Genomic DNA, 20,766 nt, shown 5'->3' on the forward strand with positions numbered 1-20,766 from the left:
CCTCACGGTTTTGTTTCAGGGAACTCACACGAGAACTTCCCGATGGGTCACCCATCCTGGGAATGCTCTCGTCCACTACTCGCTTAACTTCGGAGTTCCTATGGAACCCGAAGCCAGTGAGCTCCCAAAACGCCTCGTGCTAGGTAGGGATGAGAATATACATTTAAGGATCACTCCCCTAGGCGATGTGGGATGTTACAATCCACCCCCTTAGGGGCCCGACGTCTTCGTCGGCACACACGCGACCAGGGTTAGGCTCTGATACCAATTTGTCACATCCCGGCCCGGGGTGGATCACTTCCTGGGCCCGCTCCACTACCGTAGCACGATATTGTCCCCTTTGGGCCCCGACCACGCCCTCACGGTTTTGTTTCTGGGAACTCACACGAGAACTTCCCGATGGGTCACCCATCCTGGGAATGCTCTCGTGCGCTACTCGCTTAACTTCGGAGTTCCTATGGAACCCGAAGCCAGTGAGCTCCCAAAAGGCCTCGTGCTAGGTAGGGATGAGAATATACATTTAAGGATCACTCCCCTAGGCAATGTGGGATGTTACAATAATTATTTGTTTGTATTATTTATTTGTTACGTACTTATATTATAATTATTTGTTTGTATTATTTATTTGTTACCTACATAATTTATTATTTATTGTTTGTATTATTTATTTGTTACCTATATAATTTATTATTTATTGTTTGTATTATTTATTTGTTACCTACTTACATTATAATTATGTTGTTTGTATTATTTATTTGTTACTTATTTTCATTATAATTATTTCTTCTCCCACATTGTGTAGGAACTTCAAGCACAAGCTTGGTACGCTACCAAAACCAAAAGCAAAAATAAATCATTTAACCGGTGGGAATGTTGGAATATTGTCAAAGATTGTCCTAAATTTAGAGTTGTACCAGTCGGTCCAGAAGTGCACTTGAACAGCACCCCTCTACACTCTACACCCGATCATGTCTCGCATGTTCATGAAGATGAAGTAGATGAAGTGCCCGAAATGCCCCTCCCTGAACAAGCGTTGGGTTCGACCCGTTATCCAATTAGGCCTCAAGGTAAGAAGGCTTCAAAGAGAAAAATGAGTGCTTCCAAGAATGATTATGCAAAGTTCATGGAAGAACTTACTCGCCAAGGTGAATTGACTTTGGCGAGGGAACTGGTGAAATCTATCCTCAAAGATTGTAAACAGATTATGACACATGGCGCAACATGATTGGTTAATAATCTTATCAGAAATCCATCACCAATAATTGTATTTTCGGATAATGACACGTAGATCTCACATATCAATTCTAAATGTTTGTTGAGGACCAAATCTAAATTAGGGTCAAAGTTTAGGGACTAATTGTGCATTCTATGTTATTTTACATACAATTGATGAAAATCTCACGGAAAGTTCAATAGTGCACATTTGCTAAATTCTAATACCTCAATTAATGAACTTTTTGTTTAGGGATTTAATCTAAATTTGAGTAAAAATTTAAGCACCACTAAATCTAAGAATAAATGGATATACAAATTAATGTCAGCTAAGGTTGTCAATGTCGAATTTTGTCTTAATTTATACCTCATTTCCTTGAACATGCTCTTACAATATAGAAAGAAACAATTTGGTGGCAACTGACTGCTGCAGTAGGAAGAGACAAAGTAATTCCCAAGTGGTAAGATAGAGAGAAATTCATTTGAAGAAACGCGTTAGATTATTTTTAAAAAAAAAAAAAACTATTAACATCAAACTATTCAATTAAACAAAGCAAAGAATGGCAGAACGCAACATCGTCAGTCTTTCCTGGAAATTATATATGATGCCCTTTCCACCAACTCCATCACTTTCAAATGTGACGCTCCAACTACTTTCGTCGTCTTCTTTTCCACTTATCATATTCTTTTCATCAATTAACATCCAAGCATCTTTTCCTTTCATCATTTTAGTTATTCAATAGTAATCCATCAGTTTGGAGTTTGAAATATTTGGCAAATAACTTCCAGTCTTCTGTGCTTAGAGCTGATTGCTCGAACCACTGCCGATTTGTGTTGAGCAACCAAATGGCTTCCTGCAATTTTTCCATGGGAATACCATGTGTTTTTGAGTTTCAGAGGTTGAATTAAGGGAGAATATGAAAAAATAATGAGAAAAATTGTAGAAATTAATCGTTCCTCAATTTTAATTCAATTGGAGAAATGGTCCCTTAATTTTTACCCAATTCTATCAATAGTTCTTCCAGTATGACTCATCTTAACGGAATCCCGAAGTTGACAAAAAAAGGCCATAATTAACTTTTTGATGTGTTAAGGAACCAATGATCATGAATTTTTAGTTGATGGACCGGTTCAAGCTAAAGGCCTATTGCTATGATTTTCTCATTGTTTTAAAAATGTTGTATAAGATTGTAATTTCAGCCAACCTGAGAGGTAATGCAATATACCCATAAACTAAGGAAGAAAAAAAAAGAGTACTGATATTTTCATTGTGTCTTATTTCTCCACCAACAATTAAATAAAAATGTTAATAATATATTTATCATTTTAAAAGAAGACTTTTAAACTCGTATTTAACTAATTAAAATTTTTTTGAAACAAAACAAAACATAATTTAAAATAATAAATAAATGTTGGTGGACGGGGTGTGATGTCTATGGTGGAGAAAGGCTCAAAGAGATTTGAGCTTTACATTCAAAGGAGGAATGGGTGTGTGCTAGACGAAGGTGATAAACAGTGAGATCTGCAATTTTGACAGAAAAGAAAGAAGAAGTGTGGTGAGGGGCCCATAAATTAAAGAAGAAAAAAGAATTGGCAAGCATGTGCTTTGATGCGTTGAATCAAGTCCAATCGGACTAAAAAACGTCAACAAAAACATCTTTCTCTCTCATTTCAGTTTCTCACCTAAAACCCCTTAAACCAATTTGAATTTTCCTCGTCTCTTACATAAAGCTAGCCTCCCTCTACCTTGATTGGTTTGGTAAAGAAAAACGAAAAAGAAGTTGTCAATAGTAATGGACACTAACACAAAATTAAACAAACTCACCATGTCATCAGTCATTCAATTAAACAAAGCAAAGAATGTCAGAACAAAACATCCTCAAGTCTTCCTTGGAAATTATATATGATACCCTTCCCACCAAGTACTTTCGTCGAACTCCATCACTTTGAAAGATGACACTCCAAGTACTTTCGTCGTCTTCTCTTCTACTTTTTTTTTTTTTAATTATATACGATACCCTTCCCACCAACTCCATCACCACTCTCGCCTTTCCCCTTGTCTCTATCAGATCCTCTTTGTTCTCTATCCTTCACATTGCTTTCTCTCTCTGCTGCTCTCACCTCGACCTCTCTTCCTTTCCTTCCTCGCTCCACCCGCCAACCATTTGAGATCATCCACCACTTCGAAAGTGTGGGAGAAGAGGAGGGAGGCGCAGATTAGATTAGAGACTTGAAGTTTTAGGCTTCAGTTTTTATATTTCCAAATTGCCCCAAAGATTTCAGGACATCAAAAACTTCCTCAAAATAATTCAACCCGTGTTGGAGGTGTATCCAACCCATTGACAGGTGTCTTGACCTTGTCCAACCCGTGTCAGGGGCGTATCGTCGGCGTGTCGAAGTGTCACTTCTGTGCTTAGAGCTGATTGCTTAGAACACTTCAAATTTGCGTTGAGCAGCCAAATAGCCCGGGCTTCTGCTCCTGCAGTTTTTCCATGGAAATACCATGTGTTTCTGAGTTTCAGAGGTGAAGACACCCGCCGGGGTTTTACAGATCATTTATACAAACAGTTGGAGGCGCGAGGAATCAAGACTTTCAGGGACGAACCAGAACTTGAACGAGGGACAGATATCAACCCAGAGCTCCTGAAGGCAATTGACTGATGCGAGAATTTATACGCACACAAATTAACCCTCTTTTTATCAATTGTAGTAAGTATGTAAGTAGGGATCGTTCTTAACCGGGGATTAGGAGGGATTGCAAATCACTTGGAAACTGACTCAAAAACGTAAAATAAAGTTTAAAACACTAAACTAGACTCAAAGAATGCGAAACTAAACGCTTAAAATACTAAAACAAACCAAAAGACTCAAACATCACCCAAAACACTCAAAACTGCCTTAAAAACACTTTCTGGGCAGTTTTGAGCACCTTGGTGAATTTGGACGAATTTGTGCAACAAATTGAATCAAAACACTTATAAACACAAACTAAGACACTTTCTAACTAATTTGGACAATAAAGTAAAGGGGGATTGGTTTTTGGATGAATTTGAAATTAAAACAGAAACTTGGAAACAAAACAGATTGTAAAACGAATTTGATGGAATAGAATGGATGTGATGGCTAGCTAAGGGGTTCATCTCCACACATGTTACACTTTCATATAAAACGAATTCCAATTGCTTTTCAATAAACCATGATGCTCAACACCCCAAGTTAACCGTGATGCACTAATTAACTCTTAAATTTTCCTTATGTTATTGAATTGGATGATGCATGCGACAATTCAAATCATTCTCCAATGGTTCTCAACATGAATACATAGAAGAGATACAATGAGAGATCATTATGTTCTATGAAAATTAAAAGTGTTGACGAGGCAATTGTAACTATGAATGCATGATACTCTTGCCAAGAATTCATTTAACGCGATTGTTTATAAGCAACCTCCACTACTTGTGAATATAAGTTCATAACTATGAGGTGAAACTCACTTATATTCTAGCGTCATATTCATGCATGAAAATTAAGCGTGCACTCTCAATAAACATACATAAATAAGTTATCAATCAAACAGTTAAACAAATTGAATTCACAACTTATGAAACGCAATTAGAAGTAATCAAATCATATTGCAAGCATAAACATATATTTCGAATCCCCCCCTAGCCAAGGGGGGTTTAGTTCCTCATACGTACAAAACAAAGAGAATTGAAGTTAAACATTGAAATCAAAGAAACACCTAAACATTCCAACAACTCAAACTTGAATTGTATGAACGTTTAGGCCCTCTTCTCTTCCTCTTTATTGTGGCACAAGGTCTAAGGATAGTTTGATGGTGTGAATGGTTTGGGGAGTGGTGGAAATGGAAGGATGGTGTTTGGATTGTAAGGGAGACACGGCACAAGGGGATTTTCTGGAGTGTGAATTGTGTATGAATGGGATTTCTGAATGAATGACTCTCCCTTTTGTGGCTGCAATGGATGCTTATTTATAGGTAAATGAATGATTAAAAAAAGAATATGACAGCTAGGTTGTTGGTGGAAAGCTGGAAATGGGATGGGAGTGCATGTGGGTGAATATGTGGCTGCCATCATGAAGGAAAGCTGGAAATGGGAAAGTGCACGGCAATGAGTGGTGTTTGGTGCTGGAAATGCATGTGGCTTCAATCTGAAAATGGGAGAGTATGTGCACGGCAAGGATGTGAATGATTATGGAGGGATGTGGCTGAAATAGCATGTGGAATGGCTGGAAATGCAAGGAGTAATGCACGGCACAAAGATGGGTTTAGTGATTGAGTGTGCATGTGGCTGATTTATGAAGGGAATGCATGTGGATTAAAGTGGAATGACAGCTAGGTTATGATGATGAATGCATGTGCAAAGTTGGTTGAATGATTATAGGTGCATGTGGCTGATTTATTTGAAGGGAATGCATGTGCAAAACAGCTAGGAAAAGTTGTGGAATGGCTTGTATGAAGGGGGAATAATGCACGGCATTAAGTGATTGGAATGGTGTGTTGTGAAGGGGAAGTCACGGCCAAAGGGGAGTTTGGGTGCATGTGGCTGCATGTGCAAAGGGGGAAGGTATGGTTATGGTTATGATAAGTGATAAGTGTATGGTTTGGTCTTCAATTTCGTCCATCTACTTGGCTTTAAGCATATGCAATCCATTTAATGCCCCAAACTACTCCATAACTGAATTCAAGCCTTTCAAATTCGTCCATCCTCATGCCTCCATGCTTGCACTATCCAATCTTGGCCCAAAAATGCTCTAGAATGCTCCAAATTGCTTCTTTTTGCATACTTTGACACTAAAACCTGAATTTGCACGAAAATAACTTTAAACACTATAATTAACATAGTTTAGCTAATTAAATGCAAGAAAACAAGCTAACTAAGTCGTATAAATATGCTCCTATCAAATTCCCCCACACTTAGCTTTTGCTAGTCCTCGAGCAAAACAAAACAAAAGAAACCAAAAACAAAACAAAACGAACAACACACAACCTACACCTTCCAACATTTGCCTCAGGGATTTCCAATGCACATGACATGTTAAAAATCATCATTCCCACAGATTTTAGTCATCTTCACACTTAAATACATTCTTAATCATAGTCACCACATACTAGTTCACAATTAAGCATTTAAAACCATGTTTTGAATGTAGTAACATGCCTTAGAGAATTTGCTCAATTCCTTACAAGATATGCACTCAATTTTCACTCAGATTTTCTAACTACACACCCTAATCTAGTTACATGTGAGAAGATTGATGTAAACATGAAAACGAACACTCACATATATGTATCACAAAGAAAGCAATTTCTGGAGTTAATAAGCATGTTTAGGTATGATCTCATGAATGGAATGTTACTACTTAGATGCGAGAACCAGTGACACAATATGCTCATACCAAGTTCAAACTCCGCAAATTGAAACACATAACACTCAAGATTGAAGTCACGGGTTGTAATGGGGTTTGGGGCGTGTGGATAACAAAGAAGGGATATGGAAAACAAAGGTTCTTAAAGAATTAGTGAGCAAAGCACTTGAATCAACTTAGAATTCACTTTTGAATGAAAACTCAACTTTTGAACAAAAAGCGAGAATTTAGACAATTTAGGGCCAGAATTGGTGTTTTGGACCCTTCTTCAACATTCATTCTTTTATTTTATTTTATTTTATTTTATTTTTTCAAGCTCTTTTTTCTTTCTTTCTTTCTTTTCTTTTCTGTTTTTCTTTTCTTTTGAATCTCAAAACATACTTAAGAACAAGCATTCCTTCCCCCATACTCATTTTCTTGCATAATGTAACTCAAAAGGAATTCATTTAAGTCATGCTCACTATCTTTTAAGAACAAGGGTGTGGACTGTCCTAAACTAGGCTAGGTGAGGATAATGTGGGTTAACAAGGAATAAAGGCTTAACAAGGCTCAACAGGGTTAATACTTACAACATATACGAAATATGGGAAGTAAGGCTATTTGGCTATGGTGGCAACTACACAACTTCATCTTGACATATGTTATGCAATTCAATGTCATGCTTTGAATGAAACGGATATAAGTTCTAGCATTCAGTTCTATCATGATACAATTGCATTCTAAGTAGCAACCAAGCAAGGAATAATGAGATCATGCAACAACTTTAGAAAACAAAGAATCACAGATTATAACTCTCCAAAGAAGGTAATGGCTCGAGTCTCACAGGGTTGTAGCGTTTGTTTGAGTTCCTTCCTTCAAGCATGTTACAAAAACGAATTTTTCTTTTATGATTGCATGTGAAGTCATACATTATAACCATAACCAAGCATATACCAAGAGTAAATCAAACTTTTCTCTATGTTTATAACTCTTTTTAACAGTCATGCAATTACAAACCAAATCCTTATCATTGTGTTGGAAGGTACCCTAAGACACAAACACACAAAAACGACTCAAAACACTCTTTTTAGGCTTTTCAAAACATGTTTTTCGATTTTTATGTGATTTTCGGAGTTATAAAACAAAACATACTAAAACACTCTAAAACATCTTAAAAACACCTTAAAACAGCAAGGAACAACATTTGAAGTTATGGGTGATAAAATCCCACGAATTTGTATCAAATATACTTAGTTACCCCCCCCCACACTTAAATCAAACATTGTCCTCAATGTTTTAAGCATAGATTCACACAAAACATAAGTAAACACACAAACAGCAACTAAACATAATAAACATGGCAGAATGTATCTAACAAAGAGAAGAGTTTAGGGATGCAAATCTGGTTATGGAGTGTAAATTCCATCTTCTCCTTGGTAATTGCATTGAGGCTTGATCGTGAGTTTTTCCACAGGCTAATCTTGAACTGGGCTGGAGGATTCTGACACATGGCAGGCAAGCACGAGGTGGAGGTGATGACCGGTTTCTTTGTTCAATCTTTCCAATTCGTATTGAAGAGGGTTAGAGGATAACTCAGCATATGCAGTTGTTGCGTTTGCTGACTACCCACCAGATTGATGTTATCTCGTCACTCGTCTTAGCTGTTCTCCAAGCAGATGTGGTCCCTTCTCTGGAAGTGTATCAACCTTTGAAGATGACTACTCGAGAGCAACGTTAGGTTAGCAACCAGGGAATAAATTCCAGGTAGTTGGTTCCAGATCGGAAGACTGACTCCAAGTGCCGGCTGATTGCTCACTTTACTTTGCCATGCGAGTAATAACAAGGACAAAGGAAAGGACAGGGAAAGATCATGATATGAGATACCTTTGCTTTCGCCCTTGATGATATGAGATACTTTTGCTTTTGCAGAAGCAGCGAATGAATCAGCACATATATTTGTTGCGCTTGTCTCCACATGCTTCGATCCACCGTTTCCTCTTGCCTCATCTGTACTCCAGGCATCTGGTATTTTCTTTGGGGGATACATCAATGGTTGAAAATGTGTTCTCAAGAGAAGAATAAAACTGAGCATGTTTGAGAGGGTTGGTTGCAGTTACATTCTCGGCCGAGAAGGAAAGTCATGCGTTTTTGGGTGTATGCCTTGCCATGAATGTTGATGTATATAGGAATTGTAATGTCAAGTGGCAGTGCGGATGTGGCAATGTCCTCCACGCCTTTTCAGAAAAGCCGGGAGCTTTTGACAAAGTTGCACACGCTTTCTGAAAAGCCGGGATTTCGGCTTTTGTCACCTACGTTTGTCGGCAAAAGTGTGTAGCTGCTTTCTCGGCCTCCACGCGTCTTCAACTTTGTCAGAAATCTTTTGACAAAGCTGCACACTTTATCTGAAAAGCCAGGATTGCGTCTGAAGAGCTGGCGATCTTTACGCAGGAAAATCCGGCTTTGAAGAGTGGTGTCTCTTCATTTCTGAATCGGTGATTGTGTCGCCTCTCCTTTAATAGAGGTGATCGATCACCTCTAACATGCACACTTTGAAGATTGCCCAAAAATCGTCTCCAGCTCGTCGAGATTTTACTCCATCCAACCCTTCTCTTTTAACTTCTTGAAAAATGGCTAACTCATCTAACCCATCAAACATTTGCTTAGATTTGAGTCTCAGCAGTGATCCGGTCGCGCCGCGTCAGGGTAAGGTATGGTGCCCGTCTTTCTTATCTTCTCATGGCCCTCTTACAGGCGAAGACTCTGTGATGACGGATGCAACAACAGCTACGATAGTAGCTCGGAACCTCCTCACTCCCAAAGATAGTCAGCTGCTTTCAGGACAGTCCGATGAGTTGGCCGTTCAAGAGTCCCTGGCTCTCAGTGTTCAGTGCGCAGGCTCTGTGTCCAACATGGGCCAACGCCTGCTTGTTCGCTCCCGTCAGGTTGAATCATTGATGGCGGAGGTGGAAAATCTCAAGCAGGAGATCAAACAGCTTAAGCATGAGAATAAAAGTTTGCACGTGCTTGCCAATAATTATTCGACAGGCATGAAGAGGAAGCTTGATGAGATGCAAGAATCTCAAGGTCGAATGCAAAGTGACCGTCAAAGGCTTGCGTCTTTCTTCCAGAGGCACCTTTTTCCTGGGTCATCCAGCGTTCCGCCAAGTATTGAGGCCTCGAATGCTCTATCTCCGATGCCTCTTGCTCTGATGCCTTCTGCTCCGATGCCTCCTGCTCCGATGCCTCCTGCTCCGAGAGTGTTGCCACGTAGTGGGGCTTCACGTACACAACCTTTGTGAAGGCTCCATCTTTCTGCCATTTTTTTTTTTTTTCATATTTTGTTTTATTCAGTGTATTGGGTTGCCTCCCAAGTAGCGCTTTCTTTTACGTCTTGCAGCCGGACGAAGAACTTCTTTTCTCACTTAGGACCCACGACATGGAATTTATCTTTGAATGGGGGGTGATACTTGAGATGATACGGTAATGGTTTAAATTCTAGAGTGGGTGCCTGGATCATTAACAACATATTAGTATAAAACAAAATTGAAATTCGGGGAGGTGGCTTACCTGTGTGCTCCGACATAAACTCAAGAATAAACACCCCTTCGAAAGGTGTAGGACTAGAAAAGTCAGCTAGATTTGGTGTTTTGAGAGTTATGACTTGTCCTGTGTTATGAAATTCAACTTCTTTGGGGTTGTTTGCCTCAAGAACATCCTCTTTGACGAATTCTTGATATTCCATACTTTGCACCTTTGGAAGGGCTTCCAAGATGTCTTTTTCACTTTCTTCTTCCTTGGAATTCATGAACCTGCAAGGAATAGGGACATTGGGTGGAATGGGGTTAGAAAGAATTAAAATTTGAACAACCTTACCTGAATTGGATGGCGTAGGTGCAATAGGTGCCTGCGACAAAGGTGTTTCCTCCCTTGCCGTGTGTTGGGTGTGTTCCTCTTCCTCAAATTGCAATCTTTCATCCTCCTTGTGATTTGATTTTGATGGTTGAGGGTCCGTTCCAACCTCCTTGCCACTTCTCAAGATGATTTCCTTGGAAGTTTCAAATCCTTCCTTCGGATTTGCCATGGTTGAAATAGGGAGTTTGCCTTGGTCTTGAAATTGTCCTACGAACTCCGCTATCTGCCCAATTTGCTTTTCCAAGTGGTCCAACCTTTTGTCTTGATTTTGCCTTGCTTTGTTTTGATCTTCTTGCCCCTGAGACAAATTGGTGAGTAACTTACTAACCGTATCATTATACAAAGACTCACTTGAATTTGTTTGGGCAGGTTGTGGTGGCTGCATAGGTGTTGTATAGAACTCCTCATATGGTTGCCAATATTCTCCTTGTTGAGCCTCCTCGAGTTGGTTTTGTGAGCCCTGCACCAAAGAAATTAATTCATTAAGAGCTTGATTATAATCTATTGACAAACCTGAGTTTGGTTGGGCATATTGTATATGAGGTTGTGGTGGATGCATAGACGTTGAATAGAACTCCTCATAGGGCTGCCAATATCCTTCTTGTTGAATATGTTGAGGTTCCCACCATATAGAGTTTCAATGATCACTCCAATCTGAATTGTAAGTATTGGAAAACACGTTATTCCTTGATTGAAGATCAAATATATCAACGCTTTGCATTTGGGACTTTTCCATGAGCTGTGACAATAGAGAAGCATTATCAAGTGCCATGTTGTGCTTCTCTAGTACTTGAATTCAACAAACAAAACACAAATAAAAAAAACTAAAACTAAAATACATAACAGAAACGAACAATCCAAGGGATTAGCAAATTTGCTAATCCCCGGCAACGGCGCCAAAATTTGATGCGAGAATTTATACGCACACAAATTAACCCTCTTTTTATCAATTGTAGTAAGTATGTAAGTAGGGATCGTTCTTAACCGGGGATTAGGAGGGATTGCAAATCACTTGGAAACTGACTCAAAAACGTAAAATAAAGTTTAAAACACTAAACTAGACTCAAAGAATGCGAAACTAAACGCTTAAAATACTAAAACAAACCAAAAGACTCAAACATCACCCAAAACACTCAAAACTGCCTTAAAAACACTTTCTGGGCAGTTTTGAGCACCTTGGTGAATTTGGACGAATTTGTGCAACAAATTGAATCAAAACACTTATAAACACAAACTAAGACACTTTCTAACTAATTTGGACAATAAAGTAAAGGGGGATTGGTTTTTGGATGAATTTGAAATTAAAACAGAAACTTGGAAACAAAACAGATTGTAAAACGAATTTGATGGAATAGAATGGATGGGATGGCTAGCTAAGGGGTTCATCTCCACACATGTTACACTTGCATATAAAACGAATTCCAATTGCTTTTCAATAAACCATGATGCTCAACACCCCAAGTTAACCGTGATGCACTAATTAACTCTTAAATTTTCCTTATGTTATTGAATTGGATGATGCATGCGACAATTCAAATCATTCTCCAATGGTTCTCAACATGAATGCATAGAAGAGATACAATGAGAGATCATTATGTTCTATGAAAATTATAAGTGTTGACGAGGCAATTGTAACTATGAATGCATGATACTCTTGCCAAGAATTCATTTAACGCGATTGTTTATAAGCAACCTCCACTACTTGTGAATATAAGTTCATAACTATTAGGTGAAACTCACTTATATTCTAGCGTCATATTCATGCATGAAAATTAAGCGTGCACTCTCAATAAACATACATAAATAGTTATCAATCAAACAATTAAACAAATTGAATTCACAACTTATGAAACGCAATTAGAAGTAATCAAATCATATTGCAAGCATAAACATATATTTCGAATCCCCCCCTAGCCAAGGGGGGTTTAGTTCCTCATACGTACAAAACAAAGAGAATTGAAGTTAAACATTGAAATCAAAGAAACACCTAAACATTCCAACAACTCAAACTTGAATTGTATGAACGTTTAGGCCCTCTTCTCTTCCTCTTTATTGTGGCACAAGGTCTAAGGATAGTTTGATGGTGTGAATGGTTTGGGGAGTGGTGGAAATGGAAGGATGGTGTTTGGATTGTAAGGGAGGCACGGCACAAGGGGATTTTCTGGAGTGTGAATTGTGTATGAATGGGAATTTCTGAATGAATGACTCTCCCTTTTGTGGTTGCAATGGATGCTTATTTATAGGTAAATGAATGATTAAAAAAAAAGAATATGACAGCTAGGTTGTTGGTGGAAAGCTGGAAATGGGATGGGAGTGCATGTGGGTGAATATGTGGCTGCCATCATGAAGGAAAGCTGGAAATGGGAAAGTGCACGGCAATGAGTGGTGTTTGGTGCTGGAAATGCATGTGGCTTCAATCTGAAAATGGGAGAGCATGTGCACGGCAAGGATGTGAATGATTATGGAAGGATGTGGCTGAAATAGCATGTGGAATGGCTGGAAATGCAAGGAGTAATGCACGGCACAAAGATGGGTTTAGTGATTGAGTGTGCATGTGGCTGATTTATGAAGGGAATGCATATGGATTAAAGTGGAATGACAGCTAGGTTATGATGATGAATGCATGTGCAAAGTTGGTTGAATGATTATGGGTGCATGTGGCTGATTTATTTGAAGGGAATGCATGTGCAAAACAGCTAGGAAAAGTTGTGGAATGGCTTGTATGAAGGGGGAATAATGCACGGCATTAAGTGATTGGAATGGTGTGTTGTGAAGGGGAAGTCACGGCCAAAGGGGAGTTTGGGTGCATGTGGCTGCATGTGCAAAGGGGGAAGGTATGGTTATGGTTATGATAAGTGATAAGTGTATGGTTTGGTCTTCAATTTCGTCCATCTACTTGGCTTTAAGCATATGCAATCCATTTAATTCCCCAAACTACTCCATAACTGAATTCAAGCCTTTCAAATTCGTCCATCCTCATGCCTCCATGCTTGCACTATCCAATCTTGGCCCAAAAATGCTCTAGAATGCTCCAAATTGCTTCTTTTCGCATACTTTGACACTAAAACCTGAATTTGCACGAAAATAACTTTAAACACTATAATTAACATAGTTTAGCTAATTAAATGCAAGAAAACAAGCTAACTAAGTCGTATAAATATGCTCCTATCATTGACCAATCAAGGTCTGCAATCATAGTTCTTTCGACAAACTTTGCTTCTTCAAGTTGGTGTTTGCGAGAACTTACTCATATTGTTCGTTGCATGGAAGAGAAAAAGAGAATTTTTCCCATTTTTTATGGCGTGGAACCTTCTGATGTACGCCATCAACGAGGGAGTTTTGGCGAAGCCTTTGCAGAGCATGAGGTAAATTATCAAGAACACATGGAGGAGGTAAATGAGTGGAGAAAGTCGTTAGAAAGGGTGGCTAATCTCGCTGGGTGGAATTCAAAGGATTGTAGGTAAGCATGAGGCAACAACTGACGTTTATAGCTGAAGAACAATTTTTTACCATTGAGTTTCAACGTTACCATGCACTTTATTTTAGGATGTGATGATTTTTTAGTTACGTTGTTTGTTCTTCTTGTAGGTATGATACAGAGCTTATCCAACGAATCGTCAATACACTATGGGAGGAAGTGCATCCTCCGTTTTCAATGTTAGATTGCTCAGAGAGGTTTGTCGGAATCGATTCTAAACTGAAGGAAATAGATTTGCTTTTAGATACAGATGCAAATGATGTTCGCTTTATAGGGATATGGGGGATGGGTGGAGTGGGTAAGACAACCCTAGCTAGATTAGTTTACGATAGAATTTCTCATGATTTTGAAGGTAGCAGCTTTCTTGCTAATGTTAGAGAGGTGTGCTCTAAGGATGGTATAGCTCATCTACTAAAGCAGCTTCTTCCTGATATCTTAGGGGACAATGACATACAAGTTTGGAATGCTTATAGTGGAATCACCAGGATAAGTAAGTGTTTATTTAATAAAAAGGTTCTTCTCATACTCGACGATGTGGATCAATCAGACCAACTGGAAAAGTTGGTCAAACAAAAAGAGTGGTTTGGTTTCGGGAGTAGAATTGTCATTACAACTAGAAATGAACGTTTGTTAGTCGAACATGGTATAGAGAAGGTATATGAGGTTAAGCCATTAACCCAAGACGAAGCTCTTTTTCTCTTTAGTCGGAAAGCCTTTAAAGATGATGAGTTGGAAGAAGATTTTTTAAAATTGTCTAAATGTTTCATCAGTTATGCAAGTGGTCTTCCATTATCTCTTAAAACTTTAGGGTCTTTTTTGTACAAAAGAGGTCGAGCTGAATGGAAGAGTGCACTAGATAAACTGAAGCAAGCTCCTGATAGGAAAATTTTTGAAACATTGAAAGTAAGTTATGATGGACTAGATGAGTTTGAGAAGAGAATCTTCCTTGACATTGCATGTTTCCATAAGTCTTGTGAAAAGGAGCAAGTAATTGAAGGACTAGAAAACTGTGGCTTTGTTGGCGCTCGCATTGTGATCGATGTTCTTATTGAGAAATCTCTCTTGTATATTTCACACAAGTCTGTGTCTATGCATGATTTGATACAAGAAATGACATGGGAGATTGTTCGACGAGAGTCTTACCATGAGCCAGGTGGTCGTAGTTGGTTGTGGCTTCGTAATGATATCCTGCACGTGCTCACAAAGAATACGGTAAGAAGTTGTGTGAACATGAAAATACCAAAGCTTGGATAGGACACTATAATATTATTTAACATGATAAGAGACTTGATTACGAAATTAACTATTCCTTTAATCTTATTTATCAGGGATCAGAGGCAATTGAAGCCATAGTCTTATGCTTGAGTGAATTTGAAGAGGCACACTGGAATCCTGAAGCATTCACTAAGATGTGTAAGCTGAGGTTGCTCGACATTCATAATGTGAGCCTTTCTAAGGGCCCCAAGTATCTTCCGAATGCTTTGAGAGTTCTCAAATGGAGCTGGTATCCCTCCAAAAGTCCACCACCAATTTTTCAACTGGATGAACTTACAATACTTAGTCTGCAGCATAGCAAAATCGATCACCTTTGGGATGGAATAAAGGTAGATGATTGGACAATTGATTTTTACTTTGTCAATTACAATAATTGTAGTTTCTGAACAGGAACTGTTGTAACATTTCTATTTTGTACAGCGCTTGGGCAAGTTGAAGTCTATCGATCTTAGTTACTCCGACAACTTGACAAGGACCCCAGATTTCACAGGTATTCAAAATCTCGAGAAGCTGGTTCTTGAAGGTTGTACAAATTTAGTTAAGATTCATTCATCCATTGCGTTTCTGAGAAGGCTTAGACTTTTAAATCTTAAAGACTGTAAAAGTGTGAAGAGTCTCCCAAACAAGGTAGAAATGGAATTTCTTGAAGTATTTGATATTTCTGGCTGCTCAAAACTGAAAAAGATTCCAGAATTTGTTGGAGAAATGAAAATTTTCTCTAAGCTTTCTTTAAGCGGAACTGGCGTTCGGGAAATACCTTACTCAGTTATACGTAGGAGTTTGGAGGAGATTGATTTAAGTGGAATTGCTTTGAGAGAGACGGAATCCTCCCTGGTTTCAGTGAAAAATTTGGTAGCATCAAATTTTCTTGGATGCAATGCAGCACCAGATAGATCATGGCGTTCCTTCTTCACTTCTAGCGAATTTCCAGCAAAGATTTCTCACCCTGCGAGTGTGGTCTTAGCTTCGTTGAAAGATTTATGCTTTCTGAAGGAATTAAATCTGGAGGAGTGCAATCTTTGTGAAGGAGCAATTCCTGATGATATTGGTTTCTTGTCCTCTTTAGAAAGACTAAATCTTAGCGGAAACCATATGGTTAGCCTTCCTGCAAGCATTGGTGGGCTTTCTAAGCTGAGGGATTTAAATCTGGAGAACTGCAATCCTTGTGAAGGAGCAATTCCCGATGATATTGGTTTCTTGTCCTCGTTAGCAATTCTAAATCTTAGCGGAAACCATTTTGTTAGCCTTCCTACAAGCATCAGTGGACTTTTTAAGCTGTTGTACTTTGATTTGCGAAATTGCAAAAGGCTTCAACAACTGCCTGCCATTCCATTAAACAGCTATTTAAGTATAAACACGGAGAATTGTACTTCCTTAAAAATGCTCCAAGATTTACCACATGCTTGCAGTTTAAGGAGTTTTTGGTTGACTGCTGTCAATTGCTTCAGTTTGGCTGGAAATCAAGGTTGCAATACATTTATTTACGTTGTTCCTTTGTGCAGGAGCTCCCTCATTTTGAGGAATATTTGAATATAGTAATTCCTGGAAGTGAAATTCCCGAGTGGTTCAATAACCAAAGCATGGGAGATTCGGTGATTGAGAAGCTACCTTCGCCCTCATGCAATAGCAAGGTGGTGGGGTTTGCTTTATGCGCTCTATTTTCTTCCGCTCAAAATATTTCTGCTCCCAATCATGGACTAAAATGGCTTCCAAGACATCATAGGCATAAAATTACATGTTATCCCAGTTTTGGTTCAAACACCTTTCAAGACAGTCATACGATCGGCTTTGGAGTTCTGCTTAACGAGGTAGCGTCAGATCACCTTTGGTTGGTATTTATATCTAGTAAATTCGTTTTGCAAGTCCAACCTGAGACCAATCATTGGGAGGAGAAATGTTGGGATCAGATTCGGTTTCGTTTCCAAACAACAGATGCTGTCGGAAGCAAGACATGCTTGAAGGTGAACAAGTGCGGAGTCCTTCCAGTGTATGAGCAAGATACAGAAGAAGAGCTCAACCGAACGATGAAACAATATTCCAACAGAAGCATTTCTTTGTGTGAGGATATTACCAATTGTGATTTTGAGGAATAAAAAACCGTACAACGAGATGTGATTAAGCGAACATGTGAACAATACACAGTTATGACGTCATGTACCTAGTCTATATATATATATATATATATAGACACACTTTTGGATATGGAGGAGGAAGCAACCATACCCTGAATAGATCCAAGGCTAGTGAAAGGCTTGAATTATTTGTCAGTCAGTTCTTTGCTCAAATTTCTCTTATTTTATGTACATGAACCTGGACCCATGCACTTGTACTCTTTGTAGGCCACATTTCTGCAATTTCAAATTATATTATTAACTCTCAAAACTAATCATATGAAAACGCTTAATAATGTTTTAATCGACATAATCTGCTTACTTGTCACGTTCGGCGTGGTTATCGTCGCTCCAGCCAGCAGGGTTAACCACCTTAGTCATGCTGGTGTAGGCATACACCATCTGGGGTCCGCCTCTCCAAGCCCTGCTCAAATATGTGCCACTACCTGTCCCATTAATTATATGTTACATTATTAGTCACCAACCATCAAAAGTTCAAAACCATGACTCATAGACAAACAAAAAGATTAACTACATATATCTTAGTTAATCCACCCAAACTATGTTTTGAGAGGGGGAACAATCAGGTGGAATCCACTGTTTATATAGTGAGACTCACATAATCCACTCTATCATTGTCGTTCCCATACATTCTTCATAAATTATATGAAAATTATGGTGAAAACAGATAACCTGCACACATCTATATTAGCATGACTTAACACTTGAGCGTAAATAGACTAAATATAAACATTTAGAAAAGAACAAACCTGTTCGCGAAACATAGGCGAATCATCAAGCTTTCTGAAATACGTGTTTCTAAGGATACAGAGATCGTCTTCTCATCTTCCATGCAAACCTGCCCCAAAAACCACTATACTCAATACTAATGAAAATCTCAAGGACCAACAAAGAATATTGGAATTTCTTGAACCAAAAACGATTTACGAAATTTCTTAATCTCACAACTAATATTGGTCTTAATAGAAATTCAGAACTTTGATCAGATTATAGGATTTTGAAAAATAGTCAATACCATCTGAAACAAAATTCCACATTTCTCAGAAAATTATGAAAACAATCTTGTTTGAGTTACATGAATTTTCCTAGTATCCAAATAGCATGTAAATTTTCCTAGCATCCAAATAACAGGTATGGCCAAAAGCTCAAAGTGCAAACAAACAATTAAAACCATACCTCAAAGTTGGAATGAAGAGAATTAGGGGGAATTGAAATTCGAAAAGTTCGATCCACCCATTACAACCCCTGGCATTAAACTAAATCCCACGCCTACTCAAAAGACAGCAGAAAATTACTCAATTTCAAAATCCAAATCAGAAAATAAAACCTTAATAATCCTGCAATTCAGACCAACACACCACAACTAAAATCAGCGAACTGTTTACATTAAAACATATGAAATTACAACCCATTTGATAGAAGATTAAGATTTCATTGTTTTAACAGAAACACTGAAAAATGAACATTTCACAGCGAAGAACTAATTTCACATTATTTAAAAATTAGTCATCAAATTTCATAAATAAATAAATAAACCCAAAATAATGCAAAAAAATTGGAACCTTCGGGTGAGCAAGTAGACGACATCGCCCTCTTTGAAATTGGCTTCAGCAGGCAAAGCAATGTCTCGTATCAAAATCCTTTCTTCCTCCGGCGAAAGCTCTATGCTGCCGCTGCACCCAACCATGAATCAGAGAAGAAGCAGAGGGTTGAGTATGGGGAGGAGAGAGCCACTGCGAGAGAGAAAGAACAGAGAGTGTGTGCATTTAACAATTTAAGCATGATCTGATGGATTTTTAAGAATGAAATTCTACCATAACAAACTTTTCTTAACAAATTTGTAATCTTTTCCTCTCAGCCAAACATAAAGTCCAAATATCCTTCATATTTTCTTCTCTTCTCGTTTCGGGTTTTGACCTCAAACCCTAATTTGAACCAAATGCATAGAAAGAGGAAGAACATCGGATCTACTACTAACCTTCGTTCTAATCATTCTCTTCAAACTCGTTCTCCAAAGCTTTATCGATCATGTCGGCGAAGCTGCCTTCTTTGGGCTTGGAGAAGAAGACACTGGACTCTGTGGGTGTTGGTGTTGAGGAGGAGATCTGAGTCAGTGACCGAGTAGTCAGCAGCAGTGATCCCTACTCCTCAGTCTCCCTCTTTCTCTGTCGCTGTCTCCCTCACCCTCTCTCTCTCTATCTCCATCTCAGAGACTACATGGCCTCCCATCTCCAAAACCCTCACCGAATGACAACACCATTTCTCTCTCCATGGCCTCCATCTCCAAAGCCCTCCTAGACTATTCACTATTTAATCCACGAATAGTAACTGCCCTTAATGAACAGTAATAGTCATGGCAATAACCTTTGCATTTCCACCGTTACACTTCAATAGCCATGGCAATATGCAATAAAATATTAGTATTTTTTTTATTTATAAAATAATACAAAATAATTTTAATTGTAATTTCGGATAAGATTTTTAATCGTTCTCGTTTCGCCACATGTCATTATCCGAAGTATTATTAAATAATACAAAATAATTTTATTTGTAATTTCGGATAAGATTTTTAATCGTTGTCATTGCGCCACTTGTCATAAAATCCGAAAAGACAATTATTGGGGATAGATTTCCAATAAATTTTTTAATCGTACTCGTTATGTCACGTGTCATTATCTGAAAATACAATTATTGGTGATGGATTTCTGATAAGATTATTAACCAATCACATCGCGCCACGTGTCATAATCTGTTTACAATATTTGAGGATAGATTTCCATCATATTTTTAACGAATGACGGCATGCCACGTGGTATTATGTACAACCTAATCCTTTCTGAATCCTCTATATAATCCACCATCCATTCTTACAAATCTCACACCAATTTTCTCAAGATCTCTGTCATTATTCATAGTTTCTGCTTCCTTCTTCACAAAAATCTGTATCATTATTCACAGTTTCTTCTTCTTTCTTACAATGTCTTCTTCTTCCTCAAGGATGATATGGGAATTCAATCAGGAAAAGGAAGAATTGTTTAACCAATCAGAAGGAATGTTCAACCACCAAGGGGCAAAAAATGAGAGGGAAGAAGATGAGGAGCGTAGAAGGAGAGATGACGAAGTAAGAATGGGCAAAGCCTCACATTCCCGTCGAGTCATCCAAGCTGTGGCTCAGATCTGCAGGCCCAGCAGTTCCGGAAACCTTGATAGAAGCAAGCAACGACGAGGTATGGAACTCTTGGACGATTATTTTGTCCCTAATAGTGCATTCCCTGATACGTAATTTAGACGTCATTTTAGAATGGAACGACATTTGTTCAACAAAATCATGATTGCTGTTTGCAACCATGATTCTTACTTTTTGCAAAAGAATGATGTTGTTGGTGCTAT

The 20,766-nt window shown here is 38.5% G+C and overlaps 1 protein-coding gene and 1 long non-coding RNA gene across 2 annotated transcripts; one reads left to right on the plus strand and one right to left on the minus strand.

The window, feature by feature from the left end:
• The first annotated feature begins 13,667 nt into the window (after positions 1 to 13,667).
• LOC103929386 (disease resistance protein RPV1-like) lies at positions 13,668 to 17,237 on the plus strand. The gene is made up of 6 exons (XM_048574308.1): positions 13,668 to 13,951; positions 14,080 to 15,181; positions 15,298 to 15,573; positions 15,665 to 16,678; positions 16,747 to 16,883; positions 17,177 to 17,237. Exons 1-6 carry the CDS (start codon positions 13,755 to 13,757, stop codon positions 17,235 to 17,237), a joined length of 2,787 nt encoding a protein of 928 aa, XP_048430265.1. The 5' UTR covers positions 13,668 to 13,754.
• Positions 17,238 to 17,257: 20 nt separating this feature from the next.
• LOC103957999 lies at positions 17,258 to 19,661 on the minus strand. The gene is made up of 5 exons (XR_001954081.2): positions 19,355 to 19,661; positions 18,939 to 19,109; positions 18,126 to 18,214; positions 17,678 to 17,801; positions 17,258 to 17,592 (listed from the first exon to the last, which is right to left on the minus strand). It is a non-coding gene; the product is annotated as an uncharacterized LOC103957999 (long non-coding RNA).
• Positions 19,662 to 20,766: the final 1,105 nt, after the last annotated feature.

Source organism: the organism of the source record quoted next, unplaced genomic scaffold (assembly GCF_019419815.1).
Source record: "Pyrus x bretschneideri cultivar Hongxiangsu unplaced genomic scaffold, Pyrus_bretschneideri_v1 Contig70, whole genome shotgun sequence".
Lineage (NCBI taxonomy): Eukaryota > Viridiplantae > Streptophyta > Magnoliopsida > Rosales > Rosaceae > Pyrus > Pyrus x bretschneideri.

Coding starts and splice junctions, on each gene's coding strand:
- LOC103929386 (XM_048574308.1), top strand. CDS start 13,755: ATGGAAGAGAAAAAGAGAATTTTTCCCATTTTTTATGGCGTGGAACCT. Junction 15,182..15,297: donor ACGTGCTCACAAAGAATACG/GTAAGAAGTTGT, acceptor CTTATTTATCAG/GGATCAGAGGCAATTGAAGC. Junction 16,679..16,746: donor GGAGTTTTTGGTTGACTGCT/GTCAATTGCTTC, acceptor TCCTTTGTGCAG/GAGCTCCCTCATTTTGAGGA.